Source organism: Desmodus rotundus, chromosome 4 (assembly GCF_022682495.2).
Source record: "Desmodus rotundus isolate HL8 chromosome 4, HLdesRot8A.1, whole genome shotgun sequence".
NCBI lineage: Eukaryota > Metazoa > Chordata > Mammalia > Chiroptera > Phyllostomidae > Desmodus > Desmodus rotundus.
In genome coordinates, this window is record NC_071390.1 from 13,277,452 (window position 1) to 13,297,447 (window position 19,996).

General features: G+C 39.2%; 1 protein-coding gene across 6 annotated transcripts in view; it reads right to left on the reverse strand.

The window, feature by feature from the left end:
• Nucleotides 1–19,996, reverse strand: part of VTI1A (vesicle transport through interaction with t-SNAREs 1A) — a 341,946-nt gene that overhangs the window by 136,889 nt on the left and 185,061 nt on the right. For all 6 annotated transcript variants that reach the window (XM_024555623.3, XM_045191379.2, XM_024555622.3 and 3 more), the window contains one exon: nucleotides 548–618. In XM_024555623.3, coding sequence (XP_024411391.1) covers nucleotides 548–618 — 71 coding nt within the window. The remainder of the gene's footprint in view (nucleotides 1–547; nucleotides 619–19,996) is intronic.

Sequence of the window (19,996 nt, forward strand, 5' to 3'; positions counted from 1 at the left end):
ACAATCTCTGAAAATTCTTAGATTTAGAAAAATTACATGTGATAGATAATCCCAGGAGCTTTAAACTGGATACTTGAACTGGATATAAAAGCGAATTCTCAATGGCTGACCAAGTTTGATATATATTGGTAATTAATTATTTTTCCAGTTTGTGAATGTGCAAAGTTCTAGTAACATAGATGGAAACAAAATGAATTGAGGGAGGATAAAAATTGATGTTTTTAGATTTCACTCTAAAAGACTAGACATACTCCAAAATCTCTCTCAATGACCTTCTTTTCAGCTCTAGCACTAAATAATGTATCAACCAGGCGGGGGGTTGGGGGGGCATGTCAGGATGAGGACATAAAGAGTCGGCGTATTCCTTCTCCATCCCATGCTCTTTCTCCCTCTCCCCAGACCCGACATCCCTCTGCGATGCTAGCCATTTTTATATACACAACACTTAGACGTATGTCATTGCGACTCTGTGCATGTGCCAAAGGCCCTGGGCTTTATGTTTCATCACTTACTGAATTTGTGAGAAGGCTGTATCACTTCTACTTACTCTTTCTCGTGCTCTCTTTATCTTTTCTCTGTCATGGCTGAGGTTTTCCAACATCTCCTGGCCAATTTGCTCTATGAAAAAGAAAATTTAAGTAAAGAAAGATGACTTTGGGTGTTAAGTGAGAATAACTTTCAGCAAAAGTGCCAAAATGACAATGGGTGCAGAATTAATGTTAAATAAGTGTGCATTATACATCAGACACACATTTCAATTCACGTACAGTCATACCTTGGTACTCGTCGGCCTGAGAACTTGTCACACCCTGTACTCCTTGCATTTTGACAAGAAAAAGATGTTTCAGCACTCGGTGCTTGCTCGGGTCTCGTTGGTTTCAGCACTCATCACAAGTTCCGGAACGAATTAATGACTAGTACCAAGGTATTGCTGTGTTTTAAAATTATTTAAAAATTTTATTTTAAAAGTATTTGATGAATTTACCTATTTATCCTAGTTATGATAAGATGTGATTTAAAATCCAAACTACAGAACAGGACCAACATGCCAATGACAATTTAGAGGTGACGTGACTTACCCAAGGCCACCTCAGTATATTATTTGCCAAGGTGGCAAGCCAGGTCCAGTGTCTCTCTATTATTATCGTGACATTTAGCCTTTGGTTTTTATAGGTTATAAATCATGTTAATGATTCCAAGGTACCTTTCTTATTTCATTATTATGCTGTCTTGCATATGTAAGTGAAACTCCACTTAGAACAATGTTGATTTGAGTGTCCTTGCCCCACATAAATGGTCCTCATGCTCTCAATTACTGCAGCTTATTGGTAGTGGAACTCTCTCTAGGCTTCTGTTCTCTTGAAGTTTAGTGCATTCTCAGCTACTCTGGACATTGAGTCAGGGCGAGGTGCATTCTTTACTAAGTAGTTGAGGAGAGCTCCAGCTGGAGACAGAGCTTCCCAACATTCACACTGGTATGGGCGGGTGGGAACATCCATTAAAATGCCACGCTGCCGGGTGCCAGTGAGGATTTCCCCTGCCGTGATCATCCCACTTGGTTGGCAGTGGTTGGCTCTTCTCCGACTAGAGAATCTTACAAGACCTGACACCTATTCAGCTACATTAAATAAATTATTTTCAGACTCATTCTCCATCACCTGGGAGGTGTCTTGTTCTGTAACAGAAGAATGATACTCTGCCCCTCTTCTAATCTTGGCAACTTGTCTACCTTATTCTGTATTTCTTTTCCTTTTCTCTTTTATCCTCTAACCTGTAACAACAATCATCTCTGGCTAATCAACTTATAGAAACATTCAAAAACATCTACTATGACAATAGCAAATAATTTAATGAAGTCATGGCGGTTATTTGAGTCCTGTGTGTATACGGACAAACTTTTTAGAGGGACATCCTCAAAACTGTAGAGCAGTGCATGGGCCACATTGAGAGCTTAGGCTGTGACCTCACAGTGCTTGGGCCTAAACCCCAGCGCTGACGCTAGCTGTGTTGCCTCGCACAAGTTACCTAACTTTGTTGGGCCTCATTTTCTTCATCCCCCAAACGGGGATAAAACTAGTTCTATATCATGGAGTTGTTGAAGGAGTTAAGTAAGATGACTCAGTTAAAATATTTTGCATGGTGACTGGACTATAACAGCAACTATTTATTGGATGATAATAATTGATATTAAAAGACCTTGTCTCCCTCCTATCCTGGGTCTGCCATAACCTACTTGAACTGCAACTTTATTCACTGATTAAAACACCTGTTCTACCTTTCTCGCAGCATTGTTGTTATAGCCAAATAAAATAACCTCAGCAAAAATGCTTCGAAAGCTATAGGGTACCATATAAGTGCATGTAATTGTATAGTCATGAAATCAATGCACTCAGTGAGTAACCACTGATTCCAGAACTCTGCTGCACGTGGATCTGAGGATGCAGTCAGTAGATAAGACCAACCTCTTGCACTGAAGGAGCTTCCCTGCTCCTAGTGCAGACCTAACAGTTAGAGAGCAAATGTTCCATTAGTGTTTGTCTTTGTGGCACATCAGAAAAAGGAATGTACTATATGTTCCTTTCATGAGAGGAAATCCAAACCCAAACAATAAGGCTTAAATACATAACATAAATATATTTTTGATACTTATAAAACTCTAAAAATTCTTTCCAGTATAGTACTTCCCCATTATAGCATCTCCTTTCAGCTTGACGTCAGGCTTTTTGTTATTACCTCCATGTGATTTATCCTCAGGGTAAAATTGGGTAAGATATGTGGTTCTCAGGAGGCATCATAGAAGGTGGACGATGATACCGATAGTTGGGAAGGAGGAAAAAACTAGGGTTGAATTTTTTCTTTTTTTTTTCATAACAGCTATAATATTGAATTTTGTTATTCTATTAGGAAATACTGTTATGTTGAATTCCTTTAATTGACATAATATAGCAATTTTAATTCACTTTTAACTTAAAATTCTTAGTATTGATGGACACCATCAATGGGGGAATTATTTCAGCAAAATACTATTTATATAATATTTTCTCCTATCAAAATTGATGTTATTATAATATGTAATTTCAAATGAATAGGAAGTAGATTACTCCTACTTTATTATTATTATTACATTGTGTCTGTCACCAGCATAATGTTCCCAGTAATTATTTGTGGAAGGAATAAAGCAACAAGAAAATGAAATAAGTGAAAAATATAGTATATGAAAGGTGTGATCTATTCATGCTCTCAAAGCATATCAAGTGTGGTACTGGAGACGCCCACATTGAAATGCAGGTAACTGATCCACAGTTGTATCAGGTTCACACGGGAAAAACTCTATTCCGAATGGCTGTGTAGTCTGCCACTGAAGGAACCAATGGAACAAGAGGGAAAGAGCTCAAGCCTTTTCAGGAGTCTTAAATGCCCTCCCTCAGTCTCTTTGTCTCCCGGGAAATAGCTTAGCATCCAAAGTATTAACCCTGTCTGGCAAGAGAAGAGATGTCGGCAAGGCTGTACATGTCCTGGTCATAACACACAAATATACATTTGTTGGAAACAATTATTATTATTTTAAAATTATTGTTATTCTATTACAGTTGTCCCAATTTTCCCCCTCTGCCCTCTTCAGCCTAGCCCACTCCCCACTCCCATAATCAATCCCCACACCGTTGTCCATGTCCATGAGTCATTCATTCATGTTCTTTGACTTGTCCCTTCCTCTTCTTTCCACAATTACAACAACATACTTCCCTTGTTGAATGTGTGAGGACCCTCTGGCTGCTGTCAGTCTGTTCCATGTTTCCATGCCTCTGGCTCTATTTTGCTTGTTAGCTAATTTTTTCATCAGATTCCTTATATGTGAGATCACACCATGTTTGTCTTTCACCAATTGCCTTATTTCACTTGGCATAATTTTCTCCAGTTCCATCCATGCTGTCACAAAGGGTAGAAGCTCCTTCTTTCTTTCTGCTGCATAGTATTCCATTGTGTAAATGTACCAGTTTTTTTCATCTAATCATCTACTGATGGGCTCTTAGGCTGTTTCCAGCACTTGGCTATTGTAAATTGTGCTGCTATGAACACTGGGGTGCATAGGTTCTTTTGGATTGGTGTTTCAGGGTTCTTAGGGTATAATCCCAGCAGTGGAATTGCTGGGTCAAAAGGCAGTTCCATTTTTAGTTTTCTGAGGAAATTCCACACTGTTTTCCACAGTGGCTGCACCGGTCAACAGTGTTCTCATCAACAGTGTGCTAGGGTTCCCTTTTCTCCACCATCCTCAGACATCCTCGTTGAGATATTGATTTACTAACGGTGGCCATTCTGACCAATGTGAGGTGATATCGCATTGTGGTTCTAATTCACATCTCTCTGATGGCTAGTGATGTTGAGCATCTTGTCATATGTCTATGGGCCATCTGTATGTCCTCCTTGGAGAAGTGTCTGTTCAGGTCCTCTGCCCTTTTTAAAATTGGATTGTTTATCTTCCTGGTGTTGAGTCATATGAGTTTTTTATATTGTGGAGATCAAACCCTTGTCCGATGTATCAACAGCAAATATGTTCTCCCATACAGTCAGTTCTCTTTTCATTTTCATGATGGTTTCTTTAGCCATGTGAAGCTTTTTAATTTGATATAGTCCCATTTGTTCATTGTTTTTTCTCTATTGGAAACAATTATTTTTCATTTCTTACTTGCTACCTTCAATTTTAATACCACCACAAAGAAAATTCCAGGCTAAACATATTAGAAATGTTTACTTTCCTAGAAGGAAAAAAAAATCATACAAAGACAGTTGTGTAACTTTTGTCATTATGTGCTCCCTCACCTCAATCAAACCCAAACAAAGCAAGACAACATTCACAGAGGATTGTTTTTAAAATAGATTATCCTTGGTCAGAATAGTATTAGACACTTAGGGACTTTTTCATTTAAAAAGTAGTAACAGCATTAGATTTACTTTTCTTAAATAATTTAACTTGAGATGTAAGCACTTACCCAAAACACCAATAACGAGCACAAGGGCGTCGGCCTGTACCAATGCAGACATGCCGAGTCTCGAGTTTTCAATTTCTAACTTTCATAGCACCTTTAGAATGGGAATATATTCCTTACTGAAATAATCTGAGAAATTATAAATTGTATAAATACTTCACGTGTTGACTGTGTGAGGGCTTTCTTCAGAGTAAGAAACAGTGGGAAGCGTAAGAGGAAACCAAAACCGGCGGTGTATGCTGGAATGCTGCATGTCAGGTTGGGCATGATAAATGAACTCCTGGGAAGAAAAGTTCCTTCCTGTACTTCTTCTATCCTTTCCACTGGGGTCCTGGGAATCATCCTGGGAGTCCACATTCAAATTCACAAAGTGAGCTTTTGTGTTCACAATTACCCAGAATGAATCATACCCTTGATCCATGGCCCTTTCCACTGGGTCACACACTGCAAAATGGGTTTGGGCTAATATTTCTTCTATTTTTCAATATATTGGCATGGGGTGGGGGTAGTAGACAATAGTCATTCAACACTTTCCTGCCCCAAATAAGAACAAAGAAGAAAGCAGGGAGCTACAAATCTAGCAAGATACTTCCTGAAGAACTGGCCTGGCATCATAAAAGATAAGATGTTGTTCACGGAGCTTGTACCACTAAAAGCACCATCACTTTCCATTCATAAAATCATAATGCTGCCCGAACCATCATAAGACTGAGCTGAATGAACTTAAAAGACTATTGGACTTGTATTTTGGAGATGAACAGATTAAAATATTTTCTACGAGAAGGCAGAATTGACTGACACTCATATCATACATAAACATGGCTGAAAGGGAAAAAGCCTCAAATAACACTCACCAGAAAAATGTTCCCTTTGATAAATTCAAAATATTAAAAATGTATTTTAGCTATTATGTTTAAGCAGTGCACTAACCAGAACTTAATGATCATTTCTTAGCACACTTATATTTAACTTTCCTTTTAAAAAAGTAATCCTCGCCTGAGGATGTGTTTATTGATTTTAGAGAGAGAGGAAGTTGGGGGAGAAATAGAGAGACAGTCAGAGAGAGAGAGAGAGAGAGAGAGAGAGAGAGAGAGAGAGAGAGAGAGAGGGAAATGTCGATGTGAGAGAGAAGCAGGGATCAGCTGCCTCCCGTAGTGCCCTGACTGGGGCTAGAACCCACAATTTCTGGTGTACAAGATGACGACGCTCCAAGCAACTGACCACCTGGCCAGGGCGTACATTTTACTTTGCTTTTACAAACTTTATCAAAGATGTGGTTTCCAACAAATTAGTTTTAAGAAAGTGAAAACAGCCCACGTAGTCTTCTTTAAAGCACTAAGAGAAGGTAAGGTTATTTTCTAGCACTCAAAAACTTCATTAGCAATTTTAGAACCAGGTCAAAGGTATTTGAAATTAGCGATTGTTTGCATGTGGGGACTTCTATGAAGTGCAGGAGTACAAAGAAATGCTGTACAAGAGCTGTTTTTGAAGCATGTGTTTTTATATGTACATTGCAGAACAGCAACCAGAGGGATGAAAAACACAAAGTGATATTTCCTAACAACTTGGAGTACTGAATTTTGGACATGGCTTGGGAACTTCTGGCCACTGAGTCTAATAAAAGTAAGAACCTACTGCCCTGGGAATGCAAAGGAAGTCCTAACCAGCTTTCCCAGGAGGGAGTTGCTGTGGAGGGTTGGGTCAGCCATTCTCGGGCATTTAGCGCACCTCTTGAACTGACTCTGGGCATCATGCGCCGAGCTGGTAGGTTATCCAGTCTAGATGTTACTCAGACAAGCAGAGCCTTTAAAATTCCTGACACCTGGAGAGGTGGGGAATGGAAAAGGTGGCTTTTCCACCATTTTTATTATTTGACAGTTCAAGACATAGGAGGAACTTCTGCCTCCTATGGTTGCAGCAACATTTATATCTATGGCAAGGGCCTGGTCTGAGTACAGGTCTCCCCACTGAGGCACTTGTCAGGGCTGGGGAGGCATCAGGCAAGCATCATAGGAAGACGTGGGCTTATAGGACAGAAGGGAATGTGGATGGGCTCTAAACACAGACACGAAGCACTTGGTCTGATAATTCTCCTTCGATCTCCAAATCTGCCCAGGAAGAGGTGGTGGAGGGGCTGCTTAGCAAAGAGAAATCGCATACTCCCACATATTCTTATGGTGCCTGCATCCTGAGACATTATGAGTTAACTCCAGACATGAACCACACCTATGGGAAGCGACAGACCAACCCACTACCGGATCAAATAGAGATAAAATTAAAAAAAAAAAAGAATCATAGATACAGGTTGGGGTACCCTAATCTCAGATGTGTCCAATCTAATTAGAGATTTAGCTCAGTGTCAGCTCACCTTAATTTTTGGAAGAATCTGATCAGTTCATTAATCAAATACAAATAGAATAAAATACACTGGAAAATAAATTCAAAATGTTTCTATTTCAGATTCTACTGTTCTTTTTTACATTATGTCTTGAATACTATACAAATCACAAGACATGAAAAGACGCAGGGGGAAAAGGAGAATAATGACGTGAAAACAAAGTTTAAGTAGACCAACAGATGACTTAGTCATTAGAGCTAGTAGAGTAAAAGTTTAGAACAACTATTATACCCATGTTAAAGCATTTACAGGAGAAGGCAAACATAATAGATGAAGAGATGGGTTTTTCAGGAAACAAATGGAAAATGAAAAAGAATCAAATGAAATTCTAAAATGAAAAATATATCATCTAAAATCACTATACTGGATGGACCAAATATTAATAAAATATATTTCACTATACAAGAAAGAATTATTTAACTTGAATACAGATTAACAGAAATGATCCAAACTGAAGGATGGAAAAAAATTTGGAGGGAAAAAAAGGACATCAATAATTTATGGGATAATAAGAAGTGGTTTTACATATATGGAGTTAGATTCCCAGAAAAAGAGATTCTCAGAGAGAAACAACAGGGTAGAAGAAGAGTATTTAAAGAAATAACTTTTTAAATTTTACTTTAAGGAAGTCAACCCACAAATCAAGAAAGTTCAACAAACTTCTAGCAAAATAAATACAAAGAAAACCACACCTAGTCACATCATAGAATAGAAGGCAGATAAAGTGCTTCTCAGATAAGGTCAAGTCAAAGGAGTTCATCATCACCAAGCCCTTATTATAGGAAATGTTAAAGGGACTTATCTAAGAAAAAGAAGATAAAAAATATGAACAGTAAAATGACAACAAACTCACAGTTATTAACTAAACCTAAAACAAAAACAAAAACAAACTAAGCAAACAACTAGAACAGGAACAGAACCACAGAAATGGAAATCACATGGAGGGTTATCAGTGGGGGAAGAGTAGAGGGAGAGAGGGGGGAAAGGTACAGAGAATAAGTAGCATAAATGGTAGGTAGAGAATAGATGGGGCGAGGTGCAGGTTAAGAATAGTATAGGAAATGTAGAAGCTAAAGAACTTACATGTATGACCCATGGACATGAACTAAAGGGGGAGAATGTGGGTGGGAGAGGGTGTGCAGGGCAGAGGGAAATAAAGGAGGGGGGAATGGAACAACTGTAATAGCATAATCAATAAAATATATTTTAAAAACATTTCTAAAAACTAAAGATAACTTTAAAATTTTAAAAGCAGTTAGAGGGAAAAAAAGACAGATAACAACAGAAGAGCAGTGATAAAAAAGAGGGCTAGGTTTTCAGCATCAATGCAGAGACAATGGAACAACATCCCCGAGTTCTGGAAAAAAAAGTCATCCTAGTGTTCTGTATCATGCAAAAAATATCCTTTAAAAATAAATACAATTTCAGATACTTGAAAACTGAGAGAATCTCCAACAGAACTGAGCCACAAGAAATGTTGAGGAAAGTTCTTCAGGCTAAAGGGAAATGATACTAGATGGAAATGTGGATGTATAGAATTTAGATCATGATAGAGTAAAAATAATAAGAGTACATGTAGAATCAAATACATGGTTTTTAAGTGACATGTGAGGTGACATAATATTTATTCAAGGCAGACTATGATAAGCCAGGGACAAAAATTGTAACCCCTGAGTTTCTCTGCCAGTATGGTACCGACTAGCCGCATGGGGCTATTTAAATTACTTAAAATGAAGGGAAATTTAAAATTTGGTTCCTCCGTGGCACCAGCCACACTTCACGTACTCAGTAACTACATGTGGCTGATAGCTATTGACTGGAAAACACAGAAACACCATCTTTAGGAGGACCTCGGAATTCCCCTTGTCTTTAAGGCCCACTTAAAAGAAATAAAGAAGCATTCATTTGGAGATTAATTTAGGCAAAACACTTCCCTTCTCTGGGCCTCAGTCTCCTTACATGTAAAGGGCAGTCTTAAATTAGATAATCTTTAGTGCTCTGTCTCTGAAATATGAGGACTCAATGACCCCATAAAATCTCACTGCCTCTTTTTCTCCATAGGGCGTTTAAGCAAACTGGGGCACGAAGAGCCAAAGGAGGCCCACAGATGTGTTTCCATTCCCTGTCCCTCCTGCCCAATGTTTAAAAAACCCAACCAACGACTCAAACGTAAATGCTTTTAAGCAGGTCATGTACTCTCCAGTTTGCCCAAATCTACAACACTGGACCGCCTCATACAATACAGTCTGCTTGGCCTCTGAGGACATCTGCATTTCCTATGTAGTATAAAACATTTACAAGCACTTTGATGATGACATTATTACAGGAAATTACACATTCATGTAAACCGAAGGTAAACATGCATTCTTAGTAGAAATATAGCAAAAGAGTACGCAGGGTCTAGGTTTTTTTTTCTTTTTCTTTTTTAAAGCAATTATGATTTAACACTACCTCCTTAGCAGGTGAGTATGTATTCCATTTTGCTTTAAGATGATCAAATCTATCATTAAGCAATTAAAAAAATCATCAGCGCCATTTTCATCAAAGTCATAGCAGCAGAATCTCCCCTTAGTTAACCGGTTTGCTGCGGATAATTAATAAACGCTATTCCCAGAGCCCTCAGACATCAGTCAATGGAGCTGCGCTATCAATAATGATGCTCCGGAATGAGCAGGTACTATGTAAATTGCGGCTGTTAAACAAAAGAAACCATGTTAATTACAGCTCCATTCAAAACCAAGAATGAATCAGTTCTATTCTGCGAAACAAGACCAGAGCCCCAGGAAAGACATCCCCCTTTCTCAATTCAATAAAGAATGTAAAAGTCAGGAGAGAAGTAGCAGACAACCTGAATGGGGAAAACTGTCAAAACACACCCCAAAGGCTCACTTGTGGAATTGAACAAACATGTATTTACTTAACAGACAAGGGAGACGTGAACAGCATCATCCAGATCTCCAGGTTGAATGAACTACTCATTCTCAAAAAACAAAAAGTGCCGTCAACTATGGACAAGTGACTAGAAAGCAATTAGAAAACCTTTTTAGAAATCATTATGGGCAGAGTTGTGAACTGTACACATTTCTATCACCAACTGTACAACATTCTAATTATCTCCTTATTCAGAAGTCACAATTGGGTGGGCCGCAGACCTTATGTGGCTAGCAAACATGATTTGTTTTTATGAAACATGATTTTAAGTATTTCTTAACTGGTTGGCAACAATTTTTTTTAAACAGGGGGTTTCATATAAAAGTGAACTTCTGGCTTCTTTCAACATTTGGAATGCAAGCCTAGCTGAGTCCCCATTCCCACGTGGTAAATATACCCAGGCTGGAACTGCGGTCCCATTGCTCTCTTCAGACGAGCCAGGTAAGACACAGAGTGTGCCACCTCCCCACCTGGCCAATGTCACTCGTTTAGGTTCCTGCTTTGTGGCTGTAGAATCTGAGTTTGTGACTCTTTGCTCGCATGTTCTGCCCTGCTATTAGACTGTAAACTGCTTTAAAGAGGAGGCCGTTGCCCTGACTGGTGTGGCTCAGTGGGCTGTGTGTCGTTCTGCAAACCAAAATGTCACTAGTTGGATTCCCAGTCGGGACACGTGCCTGGGTTGGGGGCTTGTGAGAGGCAGCCCATAGATGTTTCTCTGCCTCTCTTTCTCCCTTCCCCTCCCTCTAAAAATAAATAAATACTTTTTTTTAAATTAGAAAGATGAAGCTGTTTCGTATTCTCTTAGTGTTGCTGCTTTCTAGGGGGCAGTACGGGACACGTGTGTGTGCTCAGGAAATTTTTGTTCAATGAGAACCACTGTGCTTGAAAACATGGTCCTCTTCAACACATTTATAATAACAGACGCACAGATTTTTAGAAGACATAGGAGCCTCAAGAGTCATTGCACAGATGAGCACATGAGAGTGCAGGAATTCGGGGCTGGAGATCATCCGGGTCACACTGCTAACTACCCACAGAGCTGCCACCATGACCTAAGTCACCCGACTCCTAAGTCCAGGATCTTCGAGTTGAAATAAGTAAATTTAAAAGTGTCCTGTCCCAAGTGCATGGAGGTGTGGGTGACAAGGCATTCTGCTTTAGTGCACATTTAGAGTGTCAGCGCCCAAGCCAGGCCTTCGCGATACTTCGGGCAGGAGTTGGACGGAAGACAGTTTCCACATTTCTTGAGCGTCGTCCCCATATAAGAATGACAGCAGAGAAACATGCTGTGACTTCACAAGCTTGACTGGGCAACTTCCTCTTCTTTGCAGATTACACAAACAACAAAAGAGCCCTAGAAGTATTAGATTCTTATCCAAACTTTTTTACTTCAGTATAGTTTTGTTCTTTCAAAAAATAAGGGGCCAATTTTCACATAAAAGTGTAAAATGTCCATTGCACTGACCTCTTTCTCCACTCTATTCACAATGGCCAGCGAATCTGTTATTTGTTTATCTAAAAGTTTTCAATTACAGTTGACATATAATATTACCTTAGTTTCAGGTGTACACTATTGTAATTAGACATTTATATACCTTACAAAGTGAGAATTTGTCATTATTACTTTTTAAATCCTTACTTGATGATATCTTTATTCATCTGAGAGGGAGAGGGTGAGGGGGGAGGGAGGGAGGCGGCGGGGGGCGGGGGAGAGACAGAGAGAAAGAGTGAGGGAGAGAGAGAGAGGGAAAGAGAGAGAGAGAGACATCAGTGTGAGAGAGACATTTATCAGTTGCCTCCTGTATATGCTCTGACCGGGGTCAAACCTGCAAACTTTTGGTTGCACAGTATGACATTCCAGCCAACTGAGCCACCTGGCCAGGGGAGAATTTGTTATTCTTAACAAGTCAGTCGGGGAGATGGGAAATGTCATATGTTTCAGTGGATCACTGCTGCTGTGAAAAGCAGGGAATCAGATTTGGCATTCCAACCTCCCCTCTCTCAGCCCTACCCCCTTATACACACACTTACTCAATGAAGTCTATTTCCTTGGCTTCAGAGCCTAATAGGAGAACACTTTGCTCAATGTCCTGGCAAATAAAACCAGAGAAACTCGGGTGTCATATGCAAATACAACATGATACTAGCATTGCTGGCCTTGGCATTCCTTTTCTTGGTCTTTCCTCTTACCGTCTTAGTCTGGGTTGAAGCTAGAAGGGTAGGCGGCCTGAAGGACACACTCACTTCTCTCCTTCGATTCAGGAGTGTGGCAATAGATGCACATCAACACATTAACACACGAGTAACAGACACACATAACTTGTGATCTTCAGGTTCAAATACTAAAAATTATTGAAATTGCATCAATTTGAAAATACGAACTGGTTTCCTTTGCTTAGCTTAATGTTTTCAAGGTTCATTCATGTTGTAACAGGTACCACGCTTCTTTGTGGCTGTGTACAATAATATTCCATCGTAAGGACAAACCACATTTTGTTTATCCATTCATCTATTGATGAATATTTTGGTTGTTTCTACCTTTTGGTTGTTATTTGTATACACATATCTGGCTGTTGTGAACAGTTGTGTAATATTTGTCTAAATATCTGTTCTAACTCTTCTGGGTATACGCTTAAGAGCAAAATTATTAGATGACATGGTAATTTTCTGTCTAACTTTTTGAGAAACCACAAAACTATTTTCCACAGTGGCCGTACCATTCCACATTCCTGCCAGCAATGCACGAGGTTCTAATTTCTCCTCACCCACACTTGTTATTATTATTATTTTTTTAGTGTAGCCATCCTAGTAGGTGTGAAATAGCATCTTACTGTAGTTTTGTCTTGGATTTCCCTAATGACTAATGATGTTGAGCTTCTATTCTTGTGCTTGTTGCCATTTGTGTATCTTCTTTGAAAACACTGTCTATTCAAATCCTTTGCCCATTTTTAAATTGGCTTGTCTTTTTGTTGTGGAGTTGTAAGAGTTCTTTATATACTCTAGATACTAGACCTTTATCAGGTGTGATGAGCAAATATATCCTCTCATTCTGCAGGCTGTCTTTTTACTCCCTTGACAGTGTCTTCTGAAGCACAGAAGTCTTAAACTTTAATAAAGTCCAATTTATCTATCTTTTCTTTTCTTACCTGTGTTTCTGGTGTCATATCTAAGAATCCACGGTCAAATCCAGGCCATGAAGATTTATCCTTATGTTTCTCCTAAGAGTTTTATAGTTTTAGTTCTTGCACTTAGGTCTTTGATCCACTTTGATTTAACTTTTGTTTATGGTGTGAGGGAGGCAGCCACAGAGCTGTTATCAACACACACAAGATACTTAGAATTCATCCGGAAGAAGTTACTGTCTTTTTACACATCTTACCTATTTTTAAAAATTCTAACTTATATCCTAACTTGAAGCCTGGGGCAATGTTTTCTTTGATTTATAAATTAAAATGTTATGTTTTATACAGTATTTTTTTCATTACTTGACCTTTCTGAGCACACTGAAGGCAGACACCCAGGTTAGAACATGAGGAAGGAGCACAGATGTATATGTACCTTGTTTCATTGTGCTTCGCATATACTTTTTTTTTAATAATAAATTGAAGGTTTGTGCAAGTTGAGCAAGTCTATTGGTGCCATTTTTCTAACAGGCTCAGATGATGGTTAGTATTTTTTAGCAATAAAGTATTTTTAATTAGGGTATGTACATTGTTCTTTTAGACAGAATGCTTTGCACACTTCACAGGCTATAGTAAAGTGTAAACATAACTTTTATGTATAGTGGGAAACCCCCAAATTTGTGTGACTTGGTTTATTGTGATATTTTCTTTATTGCGGCGGTCTGGACCTGAACCCGCAATCTCTCCGACTTGTGCCAGTATTGAATAGATGAGAAAAGAAACTTACTGAGTCTGAAGAAACACAGGACAATGGATACAGGCAGAGAACAGGCCTTGAACATCAATGCTGCTGAATTTGAGCGTTAAGAAACACAAATTTTTGACCTAAAGGATGATCGATATTCAAGAAATATCAGGCAGGAAATCATGTTGGAAACTTTGAGGGGAAAATTGAGAAAGCGAGAAAGCTGATGATATTCAAGGTGGCTTAGAAATTAAAGAAATTAACATGTGGAAATAATTCAGAGAAAGAAAATAAGTCTGTTTCCTTAATTCTCCAACAAAGTGTCATTTCCACTATCCACATAATCTAGTCCTGAGAGCAAAGGCAACAAATACCTGCCATCCATGAGGCCATCCTTTAATCCCAACAGCCAGCAGGTATCATTAATCAATACCAACGCCCCTGAATGTGGCTTGCTTGCAACCAGCCCTCTCCACACAGTGCTCCGGGCGGTCAGCTCCGATTGATCAGAGCTGGCACAGGGGATAAGACCTGTTTGCTATCCTGGAGCTACAGCAATGGGGTCTTTTTTCAATTGACAACAGAGAATACTCGCTTTTCAGCTTTCAGCTCTCCTTCCTGAATTCTCCACCATTTATTTCCCTCAAAAGCTCAGGGAGACGATGGAAATTTGAAGGGGAGAGTCAATGGCACAGGTTCCCATCTGTTAGCATGCTTCTTTGTTTCCGGACCAGACACACGGATAGAACTTTGAATAAACACGGTTGTGTCGATGTTTATTCCAGGTTGACTAAACTTAAACTAGAAGTGGAGTAGAGACATATATTTTCTTAAAAATTTCCAGAAGTCACATTAAACCTTTCGTGAAGGACTGCTGGCGGTCATTCCTTAACGTTCTGTAATACCACATATCTGGACCTGATACAGAACTTTACCCTTCGGCTCTGGGTCTTTGGTACTGAAAAGATCTACTTAAGAAATTACAAACCAAGGAATATTTCAATACTGTTACAGTTAGGCTGACTTCAAGGATAAGATGCATCACATTTCTTAGTTTATCGTATTTGAGGACCCCCACCATACCCCTTCCCCTTCATGATTAAAAAAAGCTTTTATGACAGTACAGGAAATTATTCATTTTGTACTACTGAATAATGCAAACTATGTATAATCCAACATACTTTCTTCTTTGGCCTGAATCCTAGGAAGCTCTGGGTGAGTTTAATCCTTAATTGTTAAAATACTGTTTTAGGATTTCTTCATGCAGCAAGCCCCTCCCCCGCTCCATACAGGTCCAAATCTTCCCTTTACTTCTTGACTTGTCCTGGGTTAATATTTTCTGCTCTTGTTATATCTACCTGAACTTTTACAGTGAGACACTTTTGTGTGTGTGTGTGTGTGTGTGTGTGTGTAAGTAGATGGGTTATAGATTAATCAATAAACAGAAGTAAGCCAGATTGTTAAAAAACAGACTCCTGGGCCCCATACGCACAGTTTTTAATTCCGTAGGTCTGGAGCGGGGCCCAGAAACTGTATGTCTAACCAGTTCCCTGATGACACTGCTGCTGCTGGTTCCCTGGGACTGTGCTTTGAGTGTGCAAACCACGGCCCTTCAGCCAATCCATCCTGTGGCTGGTTTTTGTAAATACAGTTTAATTGAAATACACGCAAATAAGCCAGAGCCACCTACAGAAAACTCTAAAACCTAACGGGGAGAGTTTATACCCTATCACGAAGCAGACAAAAAGATGGAGACACTTTTATTCCTGAATAACTCTTAAAGCAGAAGGACCTTGCAATTTAGATGCCGACATTTCGAGAGGTAGAAATGACTGAAACTCAAGACAAAGGAGAAAAGCATTACAAAAAAGGGGCGGATGACTTTATGGTATAGTCTGGCAGAATTTCAAGGTGAAGCGGCCTAAGTATTATTTCTAAACTTGAGATGTATGACCCGTGAAAGATCCAAACTGAGCCTAACTTACTGTGTTCCTGGAAAAATAAAAGATACAAAGAAGCGAAAGATTCCCTAATATTTATGCTATCCTTCTGAATTGAAAGAAAAGGCAAAATAAATATTGATTTTGATAATCTTGCTCATCAGATGGCAACTGTTGGCTAATGTCACATGAAGGACAGTAAATAACTATTCAATTTTGTAAACTGAAATGTCAGTTTGACCTTAGAAGGATCATATATAATCACATACGCACTTGGAGACTTCTTTTAGTAAAACTCCTTAAAAAAAGTTTACTATTGTTTGCCTTTCTTAGCCAGCACTATGATATTGGGAGTTTCTAAAATACAGAATAAAACAAAGCCACGATTGTTTCTAAATACAATAGAGAATTTATTAGGTTTCATGGGCAAGGCTGTATATTGAACTAATTAGCATAATGCTAAGAAGAATTTTTAATTGTATCTCAACAAGCTATATTAGGGAACCACTAAAATCGAGTCTTTTAAAAAAACTTCCGTGTAAGAGTATTAACAAGATGAGATGGGACCTTTTTTGAGGGGAAAAGGCACGTAGGCTTGAACCCTTGGTGATGAAAAAAATGAGTTCATTCATTCAATATATACCCAACAAAAGTTTATTGCTTACAGGCTGTGTGTAAAACGCTGCCGTGACTGCTTCCCTCCGGGGAAGGATTTTATTTTTGCCTATTTATTGACTGCTTCATTGTATGCCAGCCACTGTGCTTAGTGCTTGACAGATACTGTACTTAATGTTCACACAGCCACCATCTGAAGTAGGTTATTTCTAACCCCTTCTAAAGACAAGGAGTCTGAGGCTCAGAGAGGTTAAGTAATTTGCCCATGGTTAGCCAGTATTCAAAACCCAGGTCTGGTTTATCCCCAAGCCGATGGGCATGGTCACTGGCACACACGGTGCTTTCACCAGCCCACAAAGGGCCAACATCACAGGCATTCTAGCCTGGCAATTTGGAGCGACACTTTGGTCAAACACAGCAAAAAAGGAAGCCAGACATTTTATGACTTTTTGAATGTTATAAACCAAATACAAGGATGAGAATATTAAAAAATGACTGCTATCTGGGAAAATAAAAAGCTACATGAGGTTTCTAAGACACATGATGGTCTACCTCCCAGGCCCAGCTGGCCCGTTTTCCAACCCTTTCTTTTATTCTCCATCGCAGAGATCCCAAACCCTTTCCAGGTGTTGTGTGTTTTGTTGTTTGTGAGACCCGCAGTGACTGCACACTCACTGAGACAATAGTGACTGCTGGAGTAAAGGCCACTCATTTCCGAGGACCTCAGCGCCCATCTAATCTTTCTGGTGTCACTTGGGAGGTGGCAGGCTTGGACTTCACTGAGGACTTGTCTACACTGAAGTTCAGACAGCATCCTCAGTAAGTACCGTCTCCAGCATGCACCAAAACCTCTGTACATCATCTTTGAATCACAGAATTGGTGGGTTTTTTTCCACTGGAAGCAGAGAAATCCCTATCACTCTAGAATTTTCAACATGCTACCACACTCCATGGTAAAAACCCTGTAAGGAGTCACGGCTATTTCCAGCTGATCAGAAATCAGCGGCTTCTTTCCATTTCCAAATGGAAAGGGTGCTCCCTTTCCATTCCTGGCTGAGGCCAGTGCTCTAAGATTTCGGGAAATATACCAAACACCTTACTGATAAAAGTTTTCCTTTGAGAAAGGAGGGATACATAAGGTGGACTTTGCTAACTTTCTATTTCCACTTTTTTTTTCTTGGAGAGACCATCCTTGGAAGTGGGACGTCCATAGTCCATTCATTTTTTTCTTTGATATACTGACAATCAACTCTCAAACAATTTTTAAAATTATTCTTCCTCTTACTATTTTTAATATGGGTGTCAGTTTCATCAAAAAGGTACTGACATCACCAACTATTACAGTGCTCATTCCATTAAGAAAGCTGATGCCAATATTTTCCCACTAATTTAAAGATTTTATTTATTTATGTTTTAGAGAAAGGGGAAGGGAGGAGAAAGAGATGGAGAGAAACATCAATGTGAGAGAGAAACATTGATCGGTTGCTTCTTGTACGCACCCCAACTGGGGGCCACACCCACAACCTAGGCATGTGCCCCGACTGGGAATCGAACTGGCCGCCTTTTGCTTTGTGGAATGATGCCCAAACCACTGAGCCACACTGGTCAGGGCTCTACCCAACTTAGACAATGAGATACTACCAACAATTTTGTTACCATTATAAGCTCATCTGAAAACCATCTGATCGGCTGCTTAAGAATATAAGAAACGCTGAAGGCAGTGTCGCTCCCTCACGTTGCCTTTCTCCAGCGAAGGAGGACATCCTCCCACCGACGTGCAGACATAACAGCTCAGCTGGACTTGACCAGCGCTTCAGATGGAGAGAAAAAAAGAATAAGCTCTTCAAGTCAAAGAAGTGCTTTACAAACTAAAGACAGAAAAAAGAAGACTTTTTAAAACCTATCAAAGCAATTAGTCACATACACAAATGGGAATATGAACCACAGCTCGGAAAGTCAAACTCAACAGAAATGAAATAGCTTCTATATGTTTAATGTAAGTCAAACTTCAGAAAAAAGTAAGAGCTATTTTTTAATTTTTGATCTCTTCACTGGGAGGACATATGTAGTGTAAAGGCAGATGGCTTCTCTTCTTGTAGCTATTTTTGAATTTAGAGATAATACTTAAGGATTATAGAAAAGCATGCAAGTCCTCTGCTAGCAGAGAATGTGTCTTCTTGGACGTCTGCATCCTCCCTGCCATGTCCAGCATGCTATAGAGCCATAGCAGGCACTAAATAAACATATGTGATGTAATGTAAGAAGTCACACACTTCAAATTACTGGTATCAATTCAGTGTTGGGGACTGATACACCTTGAGAACCCAGATGATGCCAAAACATAATACAACTTCTTTTTTGTTTTTTTCCTTTACACAAACAGAAAGCTCAGGAAGCTGGTGACTAGCTCAGCAACCTAGAAACTGGCTGTGCAGAGCACTCTTTGAATATGAATTAGCAGTGGGTAATGGCAGCATATTTATGAGGTCTCTTGCCGGGTCCTTTCCTCCTGTGAATGCTGTATAATTCATTGCGCGCGCCCTGACCCCAGTGCGCTCCTGTTCTGACAAATCATACTTGATTAAGACAAATCTTTATTAGTTAGCTAGTCAACTTCCCCATTTATCACTGGCAAATCTCATTCTCCTCTTCAGGTGAAGGAAAAGTGACTGAAACCTTAAAAAAACAACCCCCCCCAACATCTAAATACCAATAAAATATTTGTTGTACACAGCAAGTAGAAATTCACCTCTCAAAGTCTTAACAGATGATTAAACAAATTATTTAATAGGTATGTTTTATACACGTTTACAAACTCAACACACTACACATTTCACCCAAGCTGAAGAATTGTTAATTAGGAATTTTTATCTCCTGCTGAACCACTGTTTGAAAGCAAAATGCCACATTTAAAAAACTGTATTACAAAGTTGGAGGCTGAAAATACTGAAATAAAAAACAAAGACTGCTGAGTAGAGAGAATGTTTAAGGTTCCTACCAAAAAAACAAAAAACAAAAACAAACCAAAACCAACAAGGCTTTTAAAAAGTGAGACAGAATAAGGTGGAATGAATTCAAAATTATTCGTGATTCTTCAGTAGCACAGAAAATGCAACTCTTTTTGAACTGCCTGCAATATTTTCATGAACTTCAATGTTGGTTTACCCTAAATATGATTTAATGTAACTATAGTGGATGATTCTCATTTTAGAGTCTGGTGCCCTGAGCCTGGTACCAGCCTGTCCTCAGAAACCTGACGA